General features: G+C 38.9%; 1 protein-coding gene across 4 annotated transcripts in view; it reads right to left on the bottom strand.

The window, feature by feature from the left end:
• Positions 1-4,683: 4,683 nt before the first annotated feature.
• Positions 4,684-17,255, bottom strand: part of RALB (RAS like proto-oncogene B) — a 35,225-nt gene continuing 22,653 nt past the window's right edge. For all 4 annotated transcript variants that reach the window (XM_082238773.1, XM_082238774.1, XM_082238772.1 and 1 more), the window contains exons 2-5: positions 16,547-16,703; positions 15,055-15,263; positions 13,884-14,061; positions 4,684-6,247 (exon numbers count right to left, since the gene is read on the bottom strand). In XM_082238773.1, the coding sequence (XP_082094899.1) occupies positions 6,128-6,247; positions 13,884-14,061; positions 15,055-15,263; positions 16,547-16,660 (621 nt within the window). In that variant the 5' untranslated portion in view covers positions 16,661-16,703 and the 3' untranslated portion in view covers positions 4,684-6,127. The remainder of the gene's footprint in view (positions 6,248-13,883; positions 14,062-15,054; positions 15,264-16,546; positions 16,704-17,255) is intronic.

Here is a 17,255-nt window from a genome sequence, read left to right as displayed (position 1 = left end):
GGTAAAGCTCCAAAATGGCCTATGTTCATACTGAAGAACATGCAATATTTTATATTTAAAGAATCAAAAAGAAGCTTTGTTGGTACATAATTCTAAAAGCGTCCAAAATCCGATTGGGCAAAGCTTTATTGGAACCAACCAAAATGTCACAGAAGTGGGGCAAGCTTTAGAGTTCTCTTGAACTCTTTTATTAGGCAAGGCAGTACATGAATTAGGGGATGATGAGCAAAAAATTAAATTCCAAAATCAGATTGATGTGTGTGGTCTATGCAAATAAATACCTGGTGCTTGGCCCTTTTAAAAGGAACAGCTAAAACCCAGGAGGCCAGTTCCTGGAGATGTGTGGCCTGACTGGAGAAGTTAATTACTATCTGTGTAGGCCAGGGGTCTGCAACCTTTAAGACAAAAAGAGCCACTTGGACCTGTTTCCAAAGGAAAAAAAACCTGGGAGCCGCAAAACCATTGCGACATTTAAAACAAATATATCTCCAGAGCTGCGATCTGACAGCGGGCGGGAAGGTGACGTCGGGACTAACGCACGCAACGCCCTCATGTGATGTCACAGCCAGTACAGCACCCGCCACAGTGGGGAGTGTTGGGGCGCACAATGCGCCTCCTCCCCTCGCTAGTATCCGCCCCGGAGCCGCGGCAAAGTTGTAAAATTGCCACATGCGGCTCCGGAGCCGCGGGTTGCAGACCCCTGGTGTAGGCTCTCAGGCCTTGTCAAGAATAAAGTTTGATTTCTTTTTTTAAACACACATTATTATGAATTAATGTGTGAACAGAAAAAGACAATACAGTGCAGTAACAATGAAGTCAGCTTGTTTAAATTAAAGACTGTTGCCTTTATCCTCACTCTGCTCTGTGTTTACCCCAGAAATGTGCTTTGTTTGAGTCTGAGAGAGATCTGGCTACAAGCTTAATTTTATCTGATATGGGGAGCAGCCATTGCTTCTTTATCCCAGAATCCTGAGTGTATAACTTGATATATGTAGCACATGGGAAAGACTTATTCAGCCTGCAGTCTCCATCTTGGAACTGAGTCTCCAGGAATTGAGCTCTTTCCCAGTCTGCATCTCTACAGGAATTGTATTTGATATGTTTGTATTGTTTTGTCATCTGTTGCTTGCCACCCTAGGTGCCTTTTGAAGGTAGGGCAAGATATAAATTACCGTATTTTTTGCACCATAACACTCACTTTTTTCCTCCTAAAAAGTAAGGGGAAATGTCTGTGCGTGTTATGGAGGGAATGCCTACGGGTGGCATGCCTATGGATTTTCCTCCTCTAAAAACTACGTGGGTGTTATGGTCGAGTGCGTGTTATAGAGCGAAAAATACGGTAAATAACTTTCCATACTATTTTAGTTTTTCCATGTGGGACACCTTGCCAGATAAAGAGTTCTGAAGAATTTGGAAGCTTGCCATGCTCCAATGGTATTGTGGTATTGGTGGGACTGTAACTCTGTGAGGGGCAAACTACAGTGCCCAGAATTCTCTGTGGGGAGAAATGTGCTTCAAATGTGCTTTAAACATAGAGGGTATATATAAAGTCACACACCATTCCACATACAGTGACCAATGGAATTGGCAAGTGCATCTTACTTCAACATGGACAACAGGACAGTTTCTTTCACTGCATTTGAGGATGGCAGGCTAGTTTACAGGGCAGACTATGGGGCTCAAACAACTGAGATCTGCGGGTAGAAGCCGGGATAGAAATCCAAAAATTACAACTCCTCTGTCTTTCAATGGAGGGGAATGGCTTGGAACCCATCACATGCTCAGCCCAAGGCACTCACCTCACTGATAGGGCCTGACCTGTCAGCATTTTATAGTTAATCTTTAAGAAAAGCTTTTATCTGATTTGTGTCACTGTTATAAAAAATCAGCTTCTGAGATTTTATACACAGATATAGATACACACACACACACATACATATACATACATACATACATACATACACACACCTTTACGACTAGCAAAGGACACAGACAACTATGTGTGTGACTACAAAAGAGCAGTTAGTTAAATAGTAATTTCCTGTCACTACTGGGACTAAAAAGGGCTTTCAGTACTGCACAGAGAAATTGGTTCCTTTGTATAGCAAGTGATTTACACTTTCCCACTTATGCAAATTTTATTGATACTTTGGTGGTTGCTTTACACACAGAGAGAGGATTAGCAGCCTTGGTCACTAGTAAATATTACATACGAGCTCCTCTGCCCAGACAGTGCAAAAACACAAGTCATTTGGTGTCTTTCTGCTCATCAGCTGGAAGCCACCCTTTGGGTTAGATCTGTCTGACAGATGTTACATCCAAAATGTGCACATACAGATGTGTATGTGGGTGCAATTGCACAATACGGAAACATGGCAGATTCTGTGATGCACAACATTGCTTAGTGTGCATACATTAGCAAAATGAAGCTATTAGATGACTGGCCTTTAAGAAAAGGAAACCTTGGCGCTGGGCTTTGGGAAGAGAAGGCACAAAGCACTGGCTGGAAAAGTGCTAACAAGGGATTGGGAAGGAGGCAGGATCCTGTCAGAGTCCTCACACCTCCTTCCCCAAGCCCAGCACCTTGCTTACTTGGCTTTGGGAAGGCAGTGCAAGGGCTGGGGAGAGTGTCAAATGTTGCTGAGGGCTACCAAAAAAAGACCCCAAGGGCTGCATGTGGGACCACCTTGAACTAACCTAATAATTGAGAGATCAAAAGGTCCATCTCTAGATAAGAATCTTTACTTAGTGCTTGGCTTTCATTCCTGATTAATGAGATGCTGGAAGGAAGAGACAAATCCTCAGCAATATCAGAACCATTTGCCCTTTATTGACACTGATGGGTTACTGTGCCTTATTGGTCTTGCTTGATATTTTCATTGTTATTGATTTGATCTGCCTTGACAATTTGTTTTGTAACATTTCTCATCTCTTCCAAAAAGCATCTGTAATTGTTTCAATATTGGATTTAAACTTAATATAAGGAAAATAACTACAATAGTAAGAAACCTTTTCCCCAATAACATTAAGAAGCAATGTGACCCAAGCACATTATCATGCCATTGCTTTCCCTCTTATTGCCATTTCTACAATGAGAGCAGTCAATTTTTCAATTTAAGGGCCATATTCCTCCTAAACCACAGCAATGGTTTATATAGCCCTCCTGTAATTATGATTTAAGGAAATACTAACCATTAAAAAAATATCTGTGTATCTGAAGAAGTGTGCATGCACACGAAAGCTCATACCAAGAACTAACTTAGTTGGTCTTTAAGGTGCTACTGGAAGGAATTTTTTTACATTAAAAAAATAGTCTTACCACTCTATCGCTTTTATTTGGCGAAAGAATGGCTGTAAATCCAGATGGACATGTCACAGCTAATTAATGAAATTTACTAGCTGCTGGTGATTTTATGAGAGATTAAAAACAAAGTTGTCCACAGAAGTCTCACATCCAAGACTTATTGCACAGTCAACATCCTGTTTCTTTCCAAAGACTTGGGTGGATTGAACAAAAAAGATTTCACTTGAATTATAATTTTTCCATCAATGATTGGGAAGTGCTTGCCCAAGTAAATTGGCTGTTTCTCTGCACAGGTGGTCAGTCAACACTGGATTGTAGAACTGGACCTGGTAAACAACTCTGGAGAGTCCTTACATAAGAGTGAGGAAACATCATTGATTTCAGGCAGGGAACAATCAGAGCTGATGAAACCTAGGGATGTGTTAACTCATTCCCACTTTGAGAAACAGAATCTGCCCAAGAAATAGGATCTGTTGGGTGAAAAAGCTGTCCTTCCCTACAGGTAAGCTGGAATGGGGATTTCTCCCTCAAGTTCTAGATATGCTCCTAGATCTCCCCAATGAACAATTTCTAAACCAGCTGTGGTGATGGTGGGGGAACAGGTTTCTGTCTTCTCAATCAACACTACGGATCTGGAAACAATCAACTGTTCCAGAAGCATTTGGGCCCTATTGCTGCAAGAAGGAGAGCGAAATGGTACTTCGATGAGGCACAGAGAGGTGAAGTTATGACATGTTGGCAAATCAGACTTGCTGCCTGAGCAGGACTTAACCCTGATGACACCAGCAGCCAAAATGCAGTTTTCAGCCACTGTACAGAGGCTAGGCTGAACAGGTTTTGCCATCACGCAGGAAAAGAAACATCTAGAGATACCAGAAGCTTGAAAACCTTATCTCAAGCATAGGAAGAATGCAGCTAAAGAGGGTGTAATATTGCCACATGTTCATTTATCACTTTAGTACTGTTTCATTTGCATGCAAATGTATGCAGCTTTAAATGGAGATTTCTTTACTTTGGCAGCTCTCTCATAGTCCTTTTTGGTAACTAACCTCTGCCCTTATGCAAGAGAAACACTGAGTTTTGTAAACATCCAGACACACTTACTCTTAGTTGTAGTTTCCAGACTGCTGCCCCCTCTTCTCATATTTATAAGCAGCAACTGATTTCGCAAAGCTGCTGCTATATCAGAGCACCCATGCACAACTTTCTCCCAGGTGGATTCTGAACTTATTTTGTAATCAGATAAAATAACGATCACCTGTGTGATCACACCCAAGTTGCTCACCTATTGTGCCTGCAAAAAAATAATTTCAGAAGCTCATCTGCTCACCTGCACATGCTTTTCCATCCACAACATTAACAATGAAGTAGTGACAAAATCAGAAAAAAAGCTTTTAGTACGTATATTTAGCTGCCTTTATAATACAGACTTCTCCCCATGATTTATTGAGTAACTATATAAAAAGTTTTGCAGCAGCAGCAGAATTAATACAACCTGTGCAACAACAATAAGGGTCAGGCTTTTTGGCAACTTCACATAATTAGCTCAGGTGTCACTTTAAAGGGGCAAGTGTAAAGATGTGAAAAGATCACTCATTTCACTTGCTTTAATCCCACACACCCCTGCTCTTAGCAAAATAGTATTGAGTGTTCAAATGCAACTCTTGAAATTACAAATACAGCAATAACTCATTACAGAAAGGGAAGGAAAACCCAGCATAGTTAAATAGCAAAGTGCTTCTGTATGGCACAATCCCCAGGACTCTGCTGTACAAGGGCCTTAGATTTGCATAATTACAATTAATTTCAATTGAGTGTGTGCAGAGTTAGTTACTCATGGATGGTCCTCTCAGACTTTAAATGAGACTGAATGGAAAATCACTAGATTTCAGTGTGGGCCCTCACAATTTTTCTTAAAAAAGAAACAAATTCCCTTGTTAAACACTGAAAGAGTAAAAATGCACCAATTTCTACAGATTCAATACATGTTTACAAACTCACTGCAACACCACAAATAGAATGTTCAAGTTTTTTAGGGGGGAGCAAGTCTAGTACTTGGCAGACAGGATGGAATTACTTCAATTTCTCAATATTAGAAAGATGCCTTGTCCGTTTACCCCGAATAAGCTGTTGGAATGAAGGAGGAAATAAATTGGAAATACAGCGTGCCAGAATATAACCACTAATGCTCTGAAATTATAGGCTCAATTCAGGAATACTGCAACGATGACTCAAACACCAACTCACTACTGAGTCTTTGTTTCTGAATGACTAAGTCCTTATAGCGTCCATCCAATATGTTGGCAAAATAGTAGCATCATAACCTACTTTAATACAGTTGTGTGCAAATTTCAGAGACCAGAGAGATCTCCGTATGTCTTAACTTTCCCTTTTAAAAGAATGGCTAAAGGCTTAAGCCTTTATTAGGAGCACCAAAACTGAAGTCACATAGGAGAGGCAGGTAACTTTGGTTGAACATCAATCAGAACTAGCCACTGCATAAGACTGAGGAAGAGTCCATAGAGAGAGTGCCAACATTGGGAGCAACATCAGGAGAGAAATTCAGAGTGATCATACTGCTGATAAGAAGATTTGCTGGCAATATTTTTAGCACGGACAGTTGCTTTCAAGAATTGTCCCTTTCAGTATACATGGATTCGTTGAACTTCATAATTTTTCAAACCAAGTTTTGCACTTTCAGAAAGGCTATTATGTGAGTGGAAAAGCTTATTGGATCAAGATGTCTTCTCATTCATCCAGTCCTCTACCCTTAGTGGTAAATGTCTTGTTAATTCCGCAGCCTGTATGTACAGTTCCTAAAGATCACAATAAGCAGCATCTTTCTTTAAAGCTCTTCTTGTTCTTGCTGCTCTTCTTGCCATTCTTGTCTTTGTTTTCCGACATCTTCTTGGCTCTAATCTCTCTCATTAGATCAAAGAATACCTAAAATGAAAAACTGCACATTAATATCAGAATTTCTTTAGCATATAGGGATTCAGCCTATAATAATAATATACAATATGTTGTTTGCTTTATAAGAAAAGTTAAAATTACAGAAATAGACCTTTTTACCGTTGTTTTAGATAGATTTAAAATCTAAACACAAGAACACAATGGAAAGAGATACAACAGGTATCTACAGAATATTACATTTTGTCGATAATGAAGCGTTTTAATGACTAGTAAATCAACACTCTTTTTTTTTTTTTTTTGCATATAATTTTTTATTAAAGGTTTTTCTTATGATCTCATAACATTCCATTTACACATCACATAATTCACTTAATGGACCTCCCTCAATTCTCCTGGTAATCATCCGTAATTGTTTCTTCATTTACGCATTTCTAATTATTATATCACCTTTAAATAAATTTTTCTATCTACCTTTTCTTTTTTGCAATATTCCTTAGTTTTTTCACAAAGCTTCTTTAAAACATACTAGCGTTATATGATCCTCACATACAGTTTCCAAATACTCCCTAAATTTTCCCCAGTCCTCCAAAAACTTGTGGTCTCTTTGAAATCTGATCTTTCCCGTTAACTTATCCAGTTCCGCATAGTCTGTTAGTTTTGCTCTCCATTCTTCCAAAGTCGGTATCTCCTGTTGTTTCCACCTCTGGGCCAGTAGGGTTCTCGCTGCCGTTATTGCATACTGAAAAAGTTTTCTATCCCTCTTATTTATTGCATTCTTGGTTACTCCTAGCAAAAAAAATTCTGGTCTCTTTACAAAATTATACTTCAACATTTTTTTTAACTCACCATATATTGTTTCCCAGAACCCCTTTACCTTTCTACATTCCCACCACATGTGCATAAATGTACCCTCCTTCTCTTTGCACCTCCAACATTTATTACAAGTTTTGTACATCTTTGCAAGCCTAGCCGGTGTCATATACCATCTGTACACCATCTTCATAGTGTTTTCTTTCAACGTGATACATGCCGTGAAGTTCAAATTTTCAGTCCATATTTTTTGCCATTCCTCTAATTCTATACTATATCCCAAATCCCTGGCCCAGTGAATCATTACCTCTTTCACCTCTTCGTCCATTGTTTCCCATTCCAATAAAATTTTGTACATTTTAGATATTATCTTATAATCGTTATCAATGATCTCTGTTTGGAATTTCGAGTCTTTTTCATTATATCGTCTCTCTTTTATCTCCTTTTTAAACATTTCACTTATCTGAAGGTATTGCAGCCAGTCATAAACATATTCTTTTACTTGTTCGTATGGTTTTATCCTCCATTTATCCCCTTCTTTCATGACCAAATCATTATACGTTATCCAGTTACACCCCATATTAGTTTTCTTAATAGCTATAGCCTCTACCGGAGAGAACCAATGTGGGACTCCCCTTTCTAATATGTTTTTATATCTGTCCCATACTTCAATTAACGGTTTCCGGAAGATATGGTTTTCAAACGATTTGTGACCCTTTTTCTTCTCTTTCCATAAATGCACGTGCCACCCGAATCTAATATCAAATCCCTCCAGATCCAATAGCTTTGTATCTTTCAATTTTATCCATTCTTTTACCCAGCAAAGACATGATGCCTCATAATATAACTTCAAATCTGGCAGGGCAAAACCTCCTCTTTCCTTTACATCCGTCAACAATTTATATTTAATTCTTGGTTTTTTGCCCTGCCAGATATATCTTGATATCCATCTTTGCCATTCCTTAAAGATCTTCACTCCTCTTAGTACTGGGATCATCTGAAACAAGAATATCATCTTTGGCAACACGTTCATTTTGATCATTGCTATTCTACCCCAGAAAGATAGTTTTAGCCTTCCCCAACTCTCCAAATCTTTCTTAATTCCCTGCCATACCGGTACATAATTATTTTGAATTAGGTCAATATTTTTAGTTGTTATCCATATGCCCAAATATTTCACCTTCCTAACAATTTCGATACCTATTTGTTGTTGTAATATCTCTTGCATTGTTTGGTCCATGTTTTTTGTTAAGATCTTTGTCTTCCCCCTGTTTAACATAAAACCGGCCACCTCACCAAATTTTTCAATTTCCTCTATCACCTCAGTTGCATTATCCGTCGGCTCCTCCACCATTATAACCAAATCGTCCGCAAAGGCTCTAACTTTATATTCATTGCGGCCTACTGTCACCCCCTTTATCTTTTTATTTTCTCTAATTGACTTCAGAAGAATCTCCAGCACCATGATAAACAGCAGTGGCGAGAGCGGGCAGCCCTGTCTTGTACCCTTTGATATTTTAATTTCTTCTGTTGTCACATTATTCACTAACAGTTTTGCCCTTTGGTCCATGTATATTGCCTTTATTCCATTAAGGAAGTCGTTTCCCATCTCCATGTATTCCATATTTTTTAGCATAAAGTCCCATGATATGTTGTCGAATGCCTTTTCGGCGTCGACAAACATTAACATTGCTCTTCTCTCATTGTTCGCTGTCAAGTACTCCAGGATGTTTATTATATTTCTCACATTGTCTCTCATCTGTCTTCGTGGAAGGAAGCCTGTCTGGTCTTCGTGGATGATTCCTTGCAAAACCTTTTTTAATCTCTTTGCTATTATTCCTGCGAAGATTTTATAATCGGTGTTTAGCAAAGAAATTGGTCTATAATTCTTTACTTGTGTTAAATCCGTACCTTCTTTTGGAATAAAAGTTATATATGCTTCCTTCCAGGTCTCTGGAATCTCCCTCTCTTTTAAGATATTATTCATTGTTTCTTTCAGTGGTGTTATCAAAATTGTTTTCAATTCTTTGTAGTACCTTGCTGTGAAACCATCCGGTCCTGGGGCCTTCCCGTTTTTCAACTCTGATATAACCATCTTGATTTCCTCTTCGTCTATCGGGGCGTTTAACTTATCTCTTGCTTCTGTTGGGATCTTTTGCACCTTTTTCTCTTTTAAGTATCTCTCTATTTTCCTTATGTTATTCTTTTCTTTTTTCCTATACAGTTGACTATAAAAATCCAGGAATCCTTTCCTGATGCCCTTAGGGCTAGTTATCTCTTCGTCCTTTACTCTGATCTTATTTATTGTACTCTGTTCTTTCCTTTTCTTAATCTGCCAGGCCAGCCATTTTCCAGATTTATTCGCAAATTCAAAATCCTTTTGTCTTAATCTTTTAATATTCCATTCCACCTCCTTATTTATTATCATAGCAAATTGGGTTTGCAAGGTCTTGATACTTTGTCTAACTTTCCTATTGTTCGGGTTTTTAATTAACTTTTGCTCATATTCCATAATTTGTTTTAGGATTTCTTTCTTCTCTTTCTCTCTATTCTTCCTTTTAATTGAGTTTTGTTGTATGTAAAGACCACGCATCACCGCCTTGCTTGCGTCCCACACTATACTCATTTTCGTACCCTTATTACAGTTATCTATGAAGTATTCATTCATTTTCTTCTGTGCCTGTTGTACAAATTTTTGGTCATCAAAAAGGCTGTCATTCATCCTCCATCTAAACGTTCTTTCTTCCAGGCCTTTAATCTCCAATTTAATCGGACTATGATCTGAGATTACTCTTGGTTCTATTTCTATCTGGAGGGTTCTTAGGCTTAATTCATTTGATATCCAAATTTGGTCAATTCTCGACATAGATTGATTTGGTTCTGAATGATATGTGAATTGTTTTTCCTGTGGATGTCTTAGTCTCCATATGTCTACTAGATTACAGTTTTTAATCATTTCAAAAAATGATTTAGGTAGCTTCCCTTCTTTTGATCCACTCTCCCTCAACCTATCCATTTCGATTGAAACCACCCCGTTCATATCTCCCATCATAATTATTTTTTGGTCCACATATTCCATCAATTTTTCCTCCAAGTTTTTATAAAAATCAGCTTTATTCCCATTAGGTGCATAAATTCCAACAATTATTATTTTTTCACCTTGCCAATTAATTTGTACTGCAATAATTCTTCCTTCTTCGTCCTTAAAGATTTGATGCGCTTCTATTTTGTTTTTTATATATAAAATTACTCCTCTTTTCTTCCCCTTATCTGAAGATATAAATTCGTTTCCAAGCCTTTTATTTATCAAAATTCTCCTATGCCGTTTTGCCACATGCGTCTCTTGCAAACAGATGATATCTAAGTTTTTTTTCTTTAGAAATTGTTCCACCTTATTCCTTTTTTTTTTATCATTCAGTCCGTTTATATTCCAATTCCATAATTTTAATGCCATCTTATCTTCTTTTTTTTTTGTTTTTTTTTTTTCAGTTAATAGGAATACCTTTTTCTTTAGTTGAATTCCTTATAATCCCTCCTCTTCCTCCTCTTCCCCCTCTCCCTCCTCCTCCTCCCGCTCCTCCTCTAATCCTTCCCCGGCCTTCCTCCTCTCCCCCACATCCTTCAGTCCCTTCACCTCCACCCCTCCTACTGCTCCTCTAAGCTCTTCTTCCTCTTCCGTTAGTAACTCTTTGTATTTTCTTTGGAATTTACCTATTTCCTCTGGTCTGGTTAGTCTATGCCTTTTATTTTTATAAGTGAATGAGATTCCTTCCGGAAACTCCCATTTGAATTCTATATTATTCTTTTTGAGAATTTGCACCTGTGGCTTATAGGGGTCTCTCCGTTTCAACAACCTAATTGGTATATCTTTAAAGATGATTATGTAACTACCATCGATACATAATCTTTTTTCCCTATTTTTTTGTAACACCATGTTTCTCATATCTCTGTCCTTAAAGACTATAAGACAATCCCCTGGGAATTTCCTTGCCTTGGTCGTCTTCACTTTTAGTCTAAAGACATTCTGTATTGTGTTCGCGACCTCCTCTATTTGCAACTCCAGCCATTGTGCCAGTTCTGTTAGTAATTTTTGCCTAATATTCTCTCCTTGATTCTCTGGTACCCCCCTCAGTCTTAAATTAACTTCCCGCTGCCGAAGTTCATTCATGGAGATCGCATCCCACATTTCCTCTTGTATTTTGTTGGTTTCTACAAGTCCTACTCTAATTTTGTCATCCTCACGCTTTAGCTCCTTCATTTCCAGTTTTGTCCTTTTCATTCCTTCTTCTAACACCTGGGTTCTTTTAGATACCTCTTTAATTTGTCCTTTCAACTCACTCACAGTTTCATCTATTTTCTTATCCATTTTCCCAATCTTTGAATCTACCTGCTCAATTTTTGTTTCCAGATTTTTTTCACTTTGCCTTATATCTGCGAACATCTTTAATATTTCAGATCTAAAATCTGTTTCTTGCTTAGACCCCTTCCTTTCCCCTGGTGTCCCCCCATTCCCACCTTTCTTTGGTACATGAGACATTTTATACCGATTTGTCTTATTACGTTAATTAAATGAAGTAAAAAACTTATTGCAATAATCAAATTACCCTTCTCCAATCTAAACGTATCAATCAATTTTACAATGTTTTCCAAGGCTCGGAACAGTATCACACAATATCAAGTCTATTGGTGCCTTCCAATTCTTTAGGATTCCATGCACTTAGTACTAGTAGGTTTATAATGAAGTAATTCAAGTAGTCTTTAATGAGATCTCATGGAGATAAATTTAAATAAGAGTCCAATTGCCACCAATTAGGCTATTCCACCAAATATAGTATTCCCACAAACCAAAGGGAGAGTCCAGAGAGGTCAAGGGAGGAGAGAGTATAGTTTATAATCCTTCTGGGGACTTCCCCAATTTTAGGTCTATTAAATGGACAGCTCAGTTCTTCTTGCCCCCAAATGGGCTATTCCTTATGAGGTTGTTTGTTCCAGAAGTTATTTTGAGTTCACTTTTTTTCTTCTTGCCCCCAATTGAGCTGACTCCCAAAAAATTCCAAATCATCAAGAAAAATAAAAAGAAAAAAGAAAGAGAAGAAGGAATCGATTGTAGTTTCTCCCCTGTCCACCAGGGGTCTAGTATCCAATTAACGGAGGAATGACAGGGAAAAGGAAAGGAGAGAGCGAGAGAAGGGAGGAGAGAAATGAGAGTTTGTTCAACTTCTCTTTTAATTTTTGCCCACCGCTTCTTCTTTAGTTTTGCCCCCAACAAATAGAGGCTTTTATAAAATTATTAAACTTGGGTAGAGTATTCGGAGGGCTTAGCAAAGGCGATATCCTCTTCCTCTCCCCGCTGGTATTTCAAAGCGTTTGTAATGGAGACCCAACTTTCACGAAATGGAGACCTCCGTTATGCAGAACTTCTTAAGTGAAACTAAGTTTCGCGTCCTTCCCCCTGTCACCGGGAGGGCTAAGAAGAAGCCAAAAGTAGCACAAAATTATCTCTTTGCTCTCCCTCTAAATTCCTCTTTTTGTTAGTTACTTAATATCTTCCCATACAGACAAAGGGAATTAGAAAGGAGAGAAGAACTTTGTCCGCTAGCGTCACTCACATTTCTCTCTGCTTTGCCTATTCCTTGCGTTCAAAATGATTCCAGGTAAAAATTGTGCTCTTTTTTCGACTTCTTTTTTACCCAGCCTTTCCTTTGATAATATCCAAGCCGTTTCTCTCTTTATTAGGCTTGAGTTTCCTTTTCTTTGAGAATCCAGCCTTCTCCTACAGGCACGGGGCTTCGCTTTTTCCGGAGACAGCCATGGTTTCCCTCTGCCCGCTTCTCCCCCCGCCGTACTCTTCGCTCCGAAAAAACGGAGTTACCTGACAGCCGAGAGGTCCGCGTTTAGGCTCTGCGGGAACCTGTGTGTCTGGACACCCACCAGACACTTTTCAGGGGACCACTGCGCCCTGTGGAACCCCTATTTTCTCCGGAAAGCTCAGGATCCTCCCGCAAGGAAGAAATCCCCGCCTGCGCTGGAGTCGGGCTGAACCGGAAGTCTCGCTTCTCGGCCTTTTTTCAAATCAACACTCTTTTTTATTACTTTTGCATAAAGATCCAAATTTAGTGCAGAATACATGGATTATGGTGGAATCTAGAAGAATTCTATAGGAACATTTTCCTATGGACACGTGAAACATTTAAATGGAGAACTAGTCTTTATGCATACTAACATAAAGCTTAATGACACATATTTAAGATGAAGAACTTGGAACTCAATCTTAGTGAACTTCTGAATTTGCTGATAAGATTTTCAAACCACAATGTAAAGAGAGCTCAGGTCGCAGAGAAAATCTGCATTCAGTCAATATATATAACTGTCCACCAAGAAATGAGATCTGAAGCACAGATTATATTGCAATAACCCCCAATGCACTTTTTAAAGAAGTTTTGGTGATCAAGAACAACTGAGAAGGCTACCTTTGGAAGACATTTAGCAAGGTTGCAAGGAAACCAGTATTTCTCAATTAAACTCATGCCAAGTCATTATATGCTATGTATATACTACAAGAGGTGTTCAGCATGGTCATACTAATATTCATTTAACCCAGCCACATAACACAATTTGTAATCGGAGCATAATTTAAGAGAAAAACCAGCAGCCAAGACAGGAATCCTGTTTTCTCACATAAAAGTAGCAAGTTTCCTTGCTATCCAAATGAGAACCCAAATGAGAACCCCTCAAATTCTCCACAATAAAAGGAGTCCTCAAAGGGCAGAAGTTTCTTGCTTTGTATTTATCCACAACTGCAAGTCAGTAACCACATTTAGAAGGCTGCTGTCCCCAAACCAACTTAGTCCTTTACCTTATCTACATTTGCTCTGGTTTTTGCTGATGTCTCTACATATTGCACTCCCCACTCGTCTGCTTTACTTCTAGCTGCTTCTACAGGCACTTGCCGACGGTCTTCCAAGTCGGATTTATTTCCCACCACAAGTAAAGGTATCTTGTCCTCTTCAGCTTTTACACGCAGGATCTGCTCCCTAATAAAAAATATTAAACACAAGCAACTGAGGTGGCTATCATAGCAATTTCCCAGTAGTCTAAAACTATGGAAAATGTACACCAATTTATTATTTCACATGCCAAAAAATGATGGGAGCATTTCTGAAATAAATAGAGGTTTAAAGTTCTTTGCTCAACTAAAACTACAAAAGGAATGTGTCTCAAGGAAGTTGACAGATATAGTGTGGGCCTGGAGACAAAGGCCAAGAAAAGTTTGATAAGTTTACCCAGAGGTTATGATAGACATCTTCAACTATATGAAGAGCTGCTACACAGAGATGAAGAAAATTTGCTTTTGTTCGCTCCAGAGAGTAGGACATGAACCAATGGGTTCAAATGACAAATGAAAGGGATAAAGACTAAACATTAGGAATAACCTATTGATGGTACAAGCTGTTCCAGCAGTGGAACAGACTTCCTTGAAAGTTGGTGTAATTTTCTTCATTAGACATTTTTCAGAGAAGGCTCAATAGCAAACAAACAGGGATACCGTAATAGTGTGTTTCCTGCATTGGCAGAGTTTGGACTGGATGACCTCTGAGGTCCCTTCCAAAACTAAGATTCTGCTGCAAACATTCACCCCAAGACACAGCTAAACATACTTAACACAAATATTGCTAATGTTCATCCATAGCCTTTATACCTTCAGATGTGCTCAATATTTTCCTGTTCCAACTGCAGGAACAAAATATTAAGAAAGTGAAGCACCACACTTAAAATGTTGTCCCTGGGAGGCAAGGCAGGGTAGGGCAGGGTAAATAAGATTATTTTACCCTTCAGGAAACGTCTGTGTTACCTGGGTCGAATGATTTCCACCCAGGTAACCACCTCGATTTCACTATTAGTTACACTTGTAAAATGATGTTCACTTTGGCATATTATTCAGTTCATTGGACCATATTCCTTTTTTGGCACACAGTATATGCACCACACACAAACCCTACAGAAAATGCCTAGATATCACTACTTACCTAAACTCTGCTGTTGCTGTGAAGGATTCATGCTCAGTTATGGAGAAAACTAGGAGAAAACCCTCTCCACTACGGAAGTAATTGTCTCGAATAGCTGCATAATCTTCTTGTCCAGCTGTATCCAAAATATCGATCTGTACTTCCTCACCATCCAAAACTACTTTCTTTCTGTAACTATCAGCCTTCGTAGGTTCATAGTCTTCAACAAACTAAGAGTTATAAAAGGAGTAATTAACTATAGAGTACCCATACTCAGCTTCTGATACCTGATTTTTGTCAGCTTCAGACCATATGCCAATAAGGATTCCTTCAGCCCATATGCCAAGAAGACTAGATATCAAAGACCAATATGGATGGGTTATCAAATTATCAGCAGTGACTTCTGGGAACAATGTAGCAAAATAGTTTACCTTACAAGTCACCTTATATTGGTGTTCTTCAACCTTGGGTTCCCTGATGTTTATGGACTACAATTCCCATCATCCCTGATTACTGGCTAAGGTGACTGGGGATTATGAGATCTACAGTCCAGCATACTTTAGTTGAGATTCCTGCATTGCAGGAAATGCCCCTCAGGGTCCCTTCCAACTCTACAATTCTATGAACATCTGAGGACCCACATGAACTGTGACCAACATGTAGGTCTCAAGTGAAAGACAAGATACTATTTATATGTCCTCTTAGCAAAATACGTTGGAAACTAACTATCGAATCTTATCATGCTTCTTGGATACAAAGTATTTTCTTTCGTTCTGCTATTTTAAGGCTGCGGTTTTGACTCTGAAGAGCACAGGACACAAGGCTAAAAATGCCTCCTTCACTATGGAATTAGAGTTGTGCAGTAAGACATTAAGAGTTTATACGACTGGGGCTGGAAAATGAGATTCTCGGCAAAAAGAGATACAACATTTTAAAAATATTTATGTTTCTTTTTGTGATGGGAAAAGGCAACATCATTCCCTGCAAGCTCCCACCCCAGCTTCTGAGATTTCACACTGTTCAAACAATGCCCTGGTCATTTCTATAGATAGAAGTTTTCTTGAGGCGCCAACCCAATGTCAGATTCTGTGCTTCTGCAGCACAAGCATGGAACCACAGAACACACACAGCTCTAAGTGACATTTGATGTACTATTGTTATCATAAAGTATTTATATATAGCACAACAAATTCTCTGGAGTGCTTCAGACAGATAAGAGCAGAACTTGAACCTCCAAGTTTTTGTGTAAGAGGAACTTAATCTCTGAACTAAGCTGTAAATGCAAGAATTCAACAATATAAAATCAGCTGTTTTACTGGCCCTGCTATAGTTAATGGGGTTATAGCTCTTTTAGGAAGAAACTTAAGTTTTGAAGAATAATGTTTTTTCCCCTGTGTTTCTGAACCAATCTACGGCTGTGCTTAGTTATTTCATATTAAGGAAGCAAAGTGCAGATCCAATAATGGTCCACTCCACTGTAATTGAAAATGTACACAAAGATCACAAATCTTACCTCATCATACATAAACTGAAGTGTAAGTGCTGATTTGCCCACACCTCCGCTGCCAACCATGATTACTTTGTGGAGGGCCAGAGAGCTCTGGTTTTTTGCCTTGTTAGCAGCCATTTTTCTGAACTGTTGTCAAGCACCACCAAAGCAGACTGATGAGCTAAAAGGTAAGAAACAGAAAATGTGTTTGGCATGTAAATCAAGTGTTTAAAATTTAGAATCAGTGTAGAGATTTATCACAACGCCCTTTGATTAATGCTTTTGCTCTACAGTATTAACAGTGCACACCTTGGTAAGCTACAGTCAGGCATAAACTATGGCTTCCAATGAATGAGCAGTATTGCTGGATACCCTGCTCACCCTGCTCAACTGTAGCCCTGCCTACAACTGCAACAAACAGGTCATGAGGCTTGGCACACTATGCAAACCAGCATTCCTGTCCCCCAAACAAACCATGAGTGGGAAGCAACAAGCCCTGGTTGATGTTTCTGGTTTGTTTGGAGAAAAACAAGTCACAGGTAATGGATCACATGACATGTGATGCTAATTCAGCCCTTTGGTTTGTTTCTCTTTGCTACAGCCAAGGCAGAATGAAGCAAGTAAAATTTGAGCAACTCCAACAAACAACCTGTAACTGTTAAGTGAAGAGACCAAAGGAGCATTTATGAACTATCCCCAATTTTACTGGCCACAACATGACACCGAACCAGAG

This window comes from Podarcis vaucheri (assembly GCF_965113315.1).
Source record: "Podarcis vaucheri genome assembly, chromosome: 1".
In the NCBI taxonomy this organism is placed as follows: domain Eukaryota; kingdom Metazoa; phylum Chordata; class Lepidosauria; order Squamata; family Lacertidae; genus Podarcis; species Podarcis vaucheri.
This window is presented reverse-complemented; position numbering and strand designations above follow the sequence as displayed.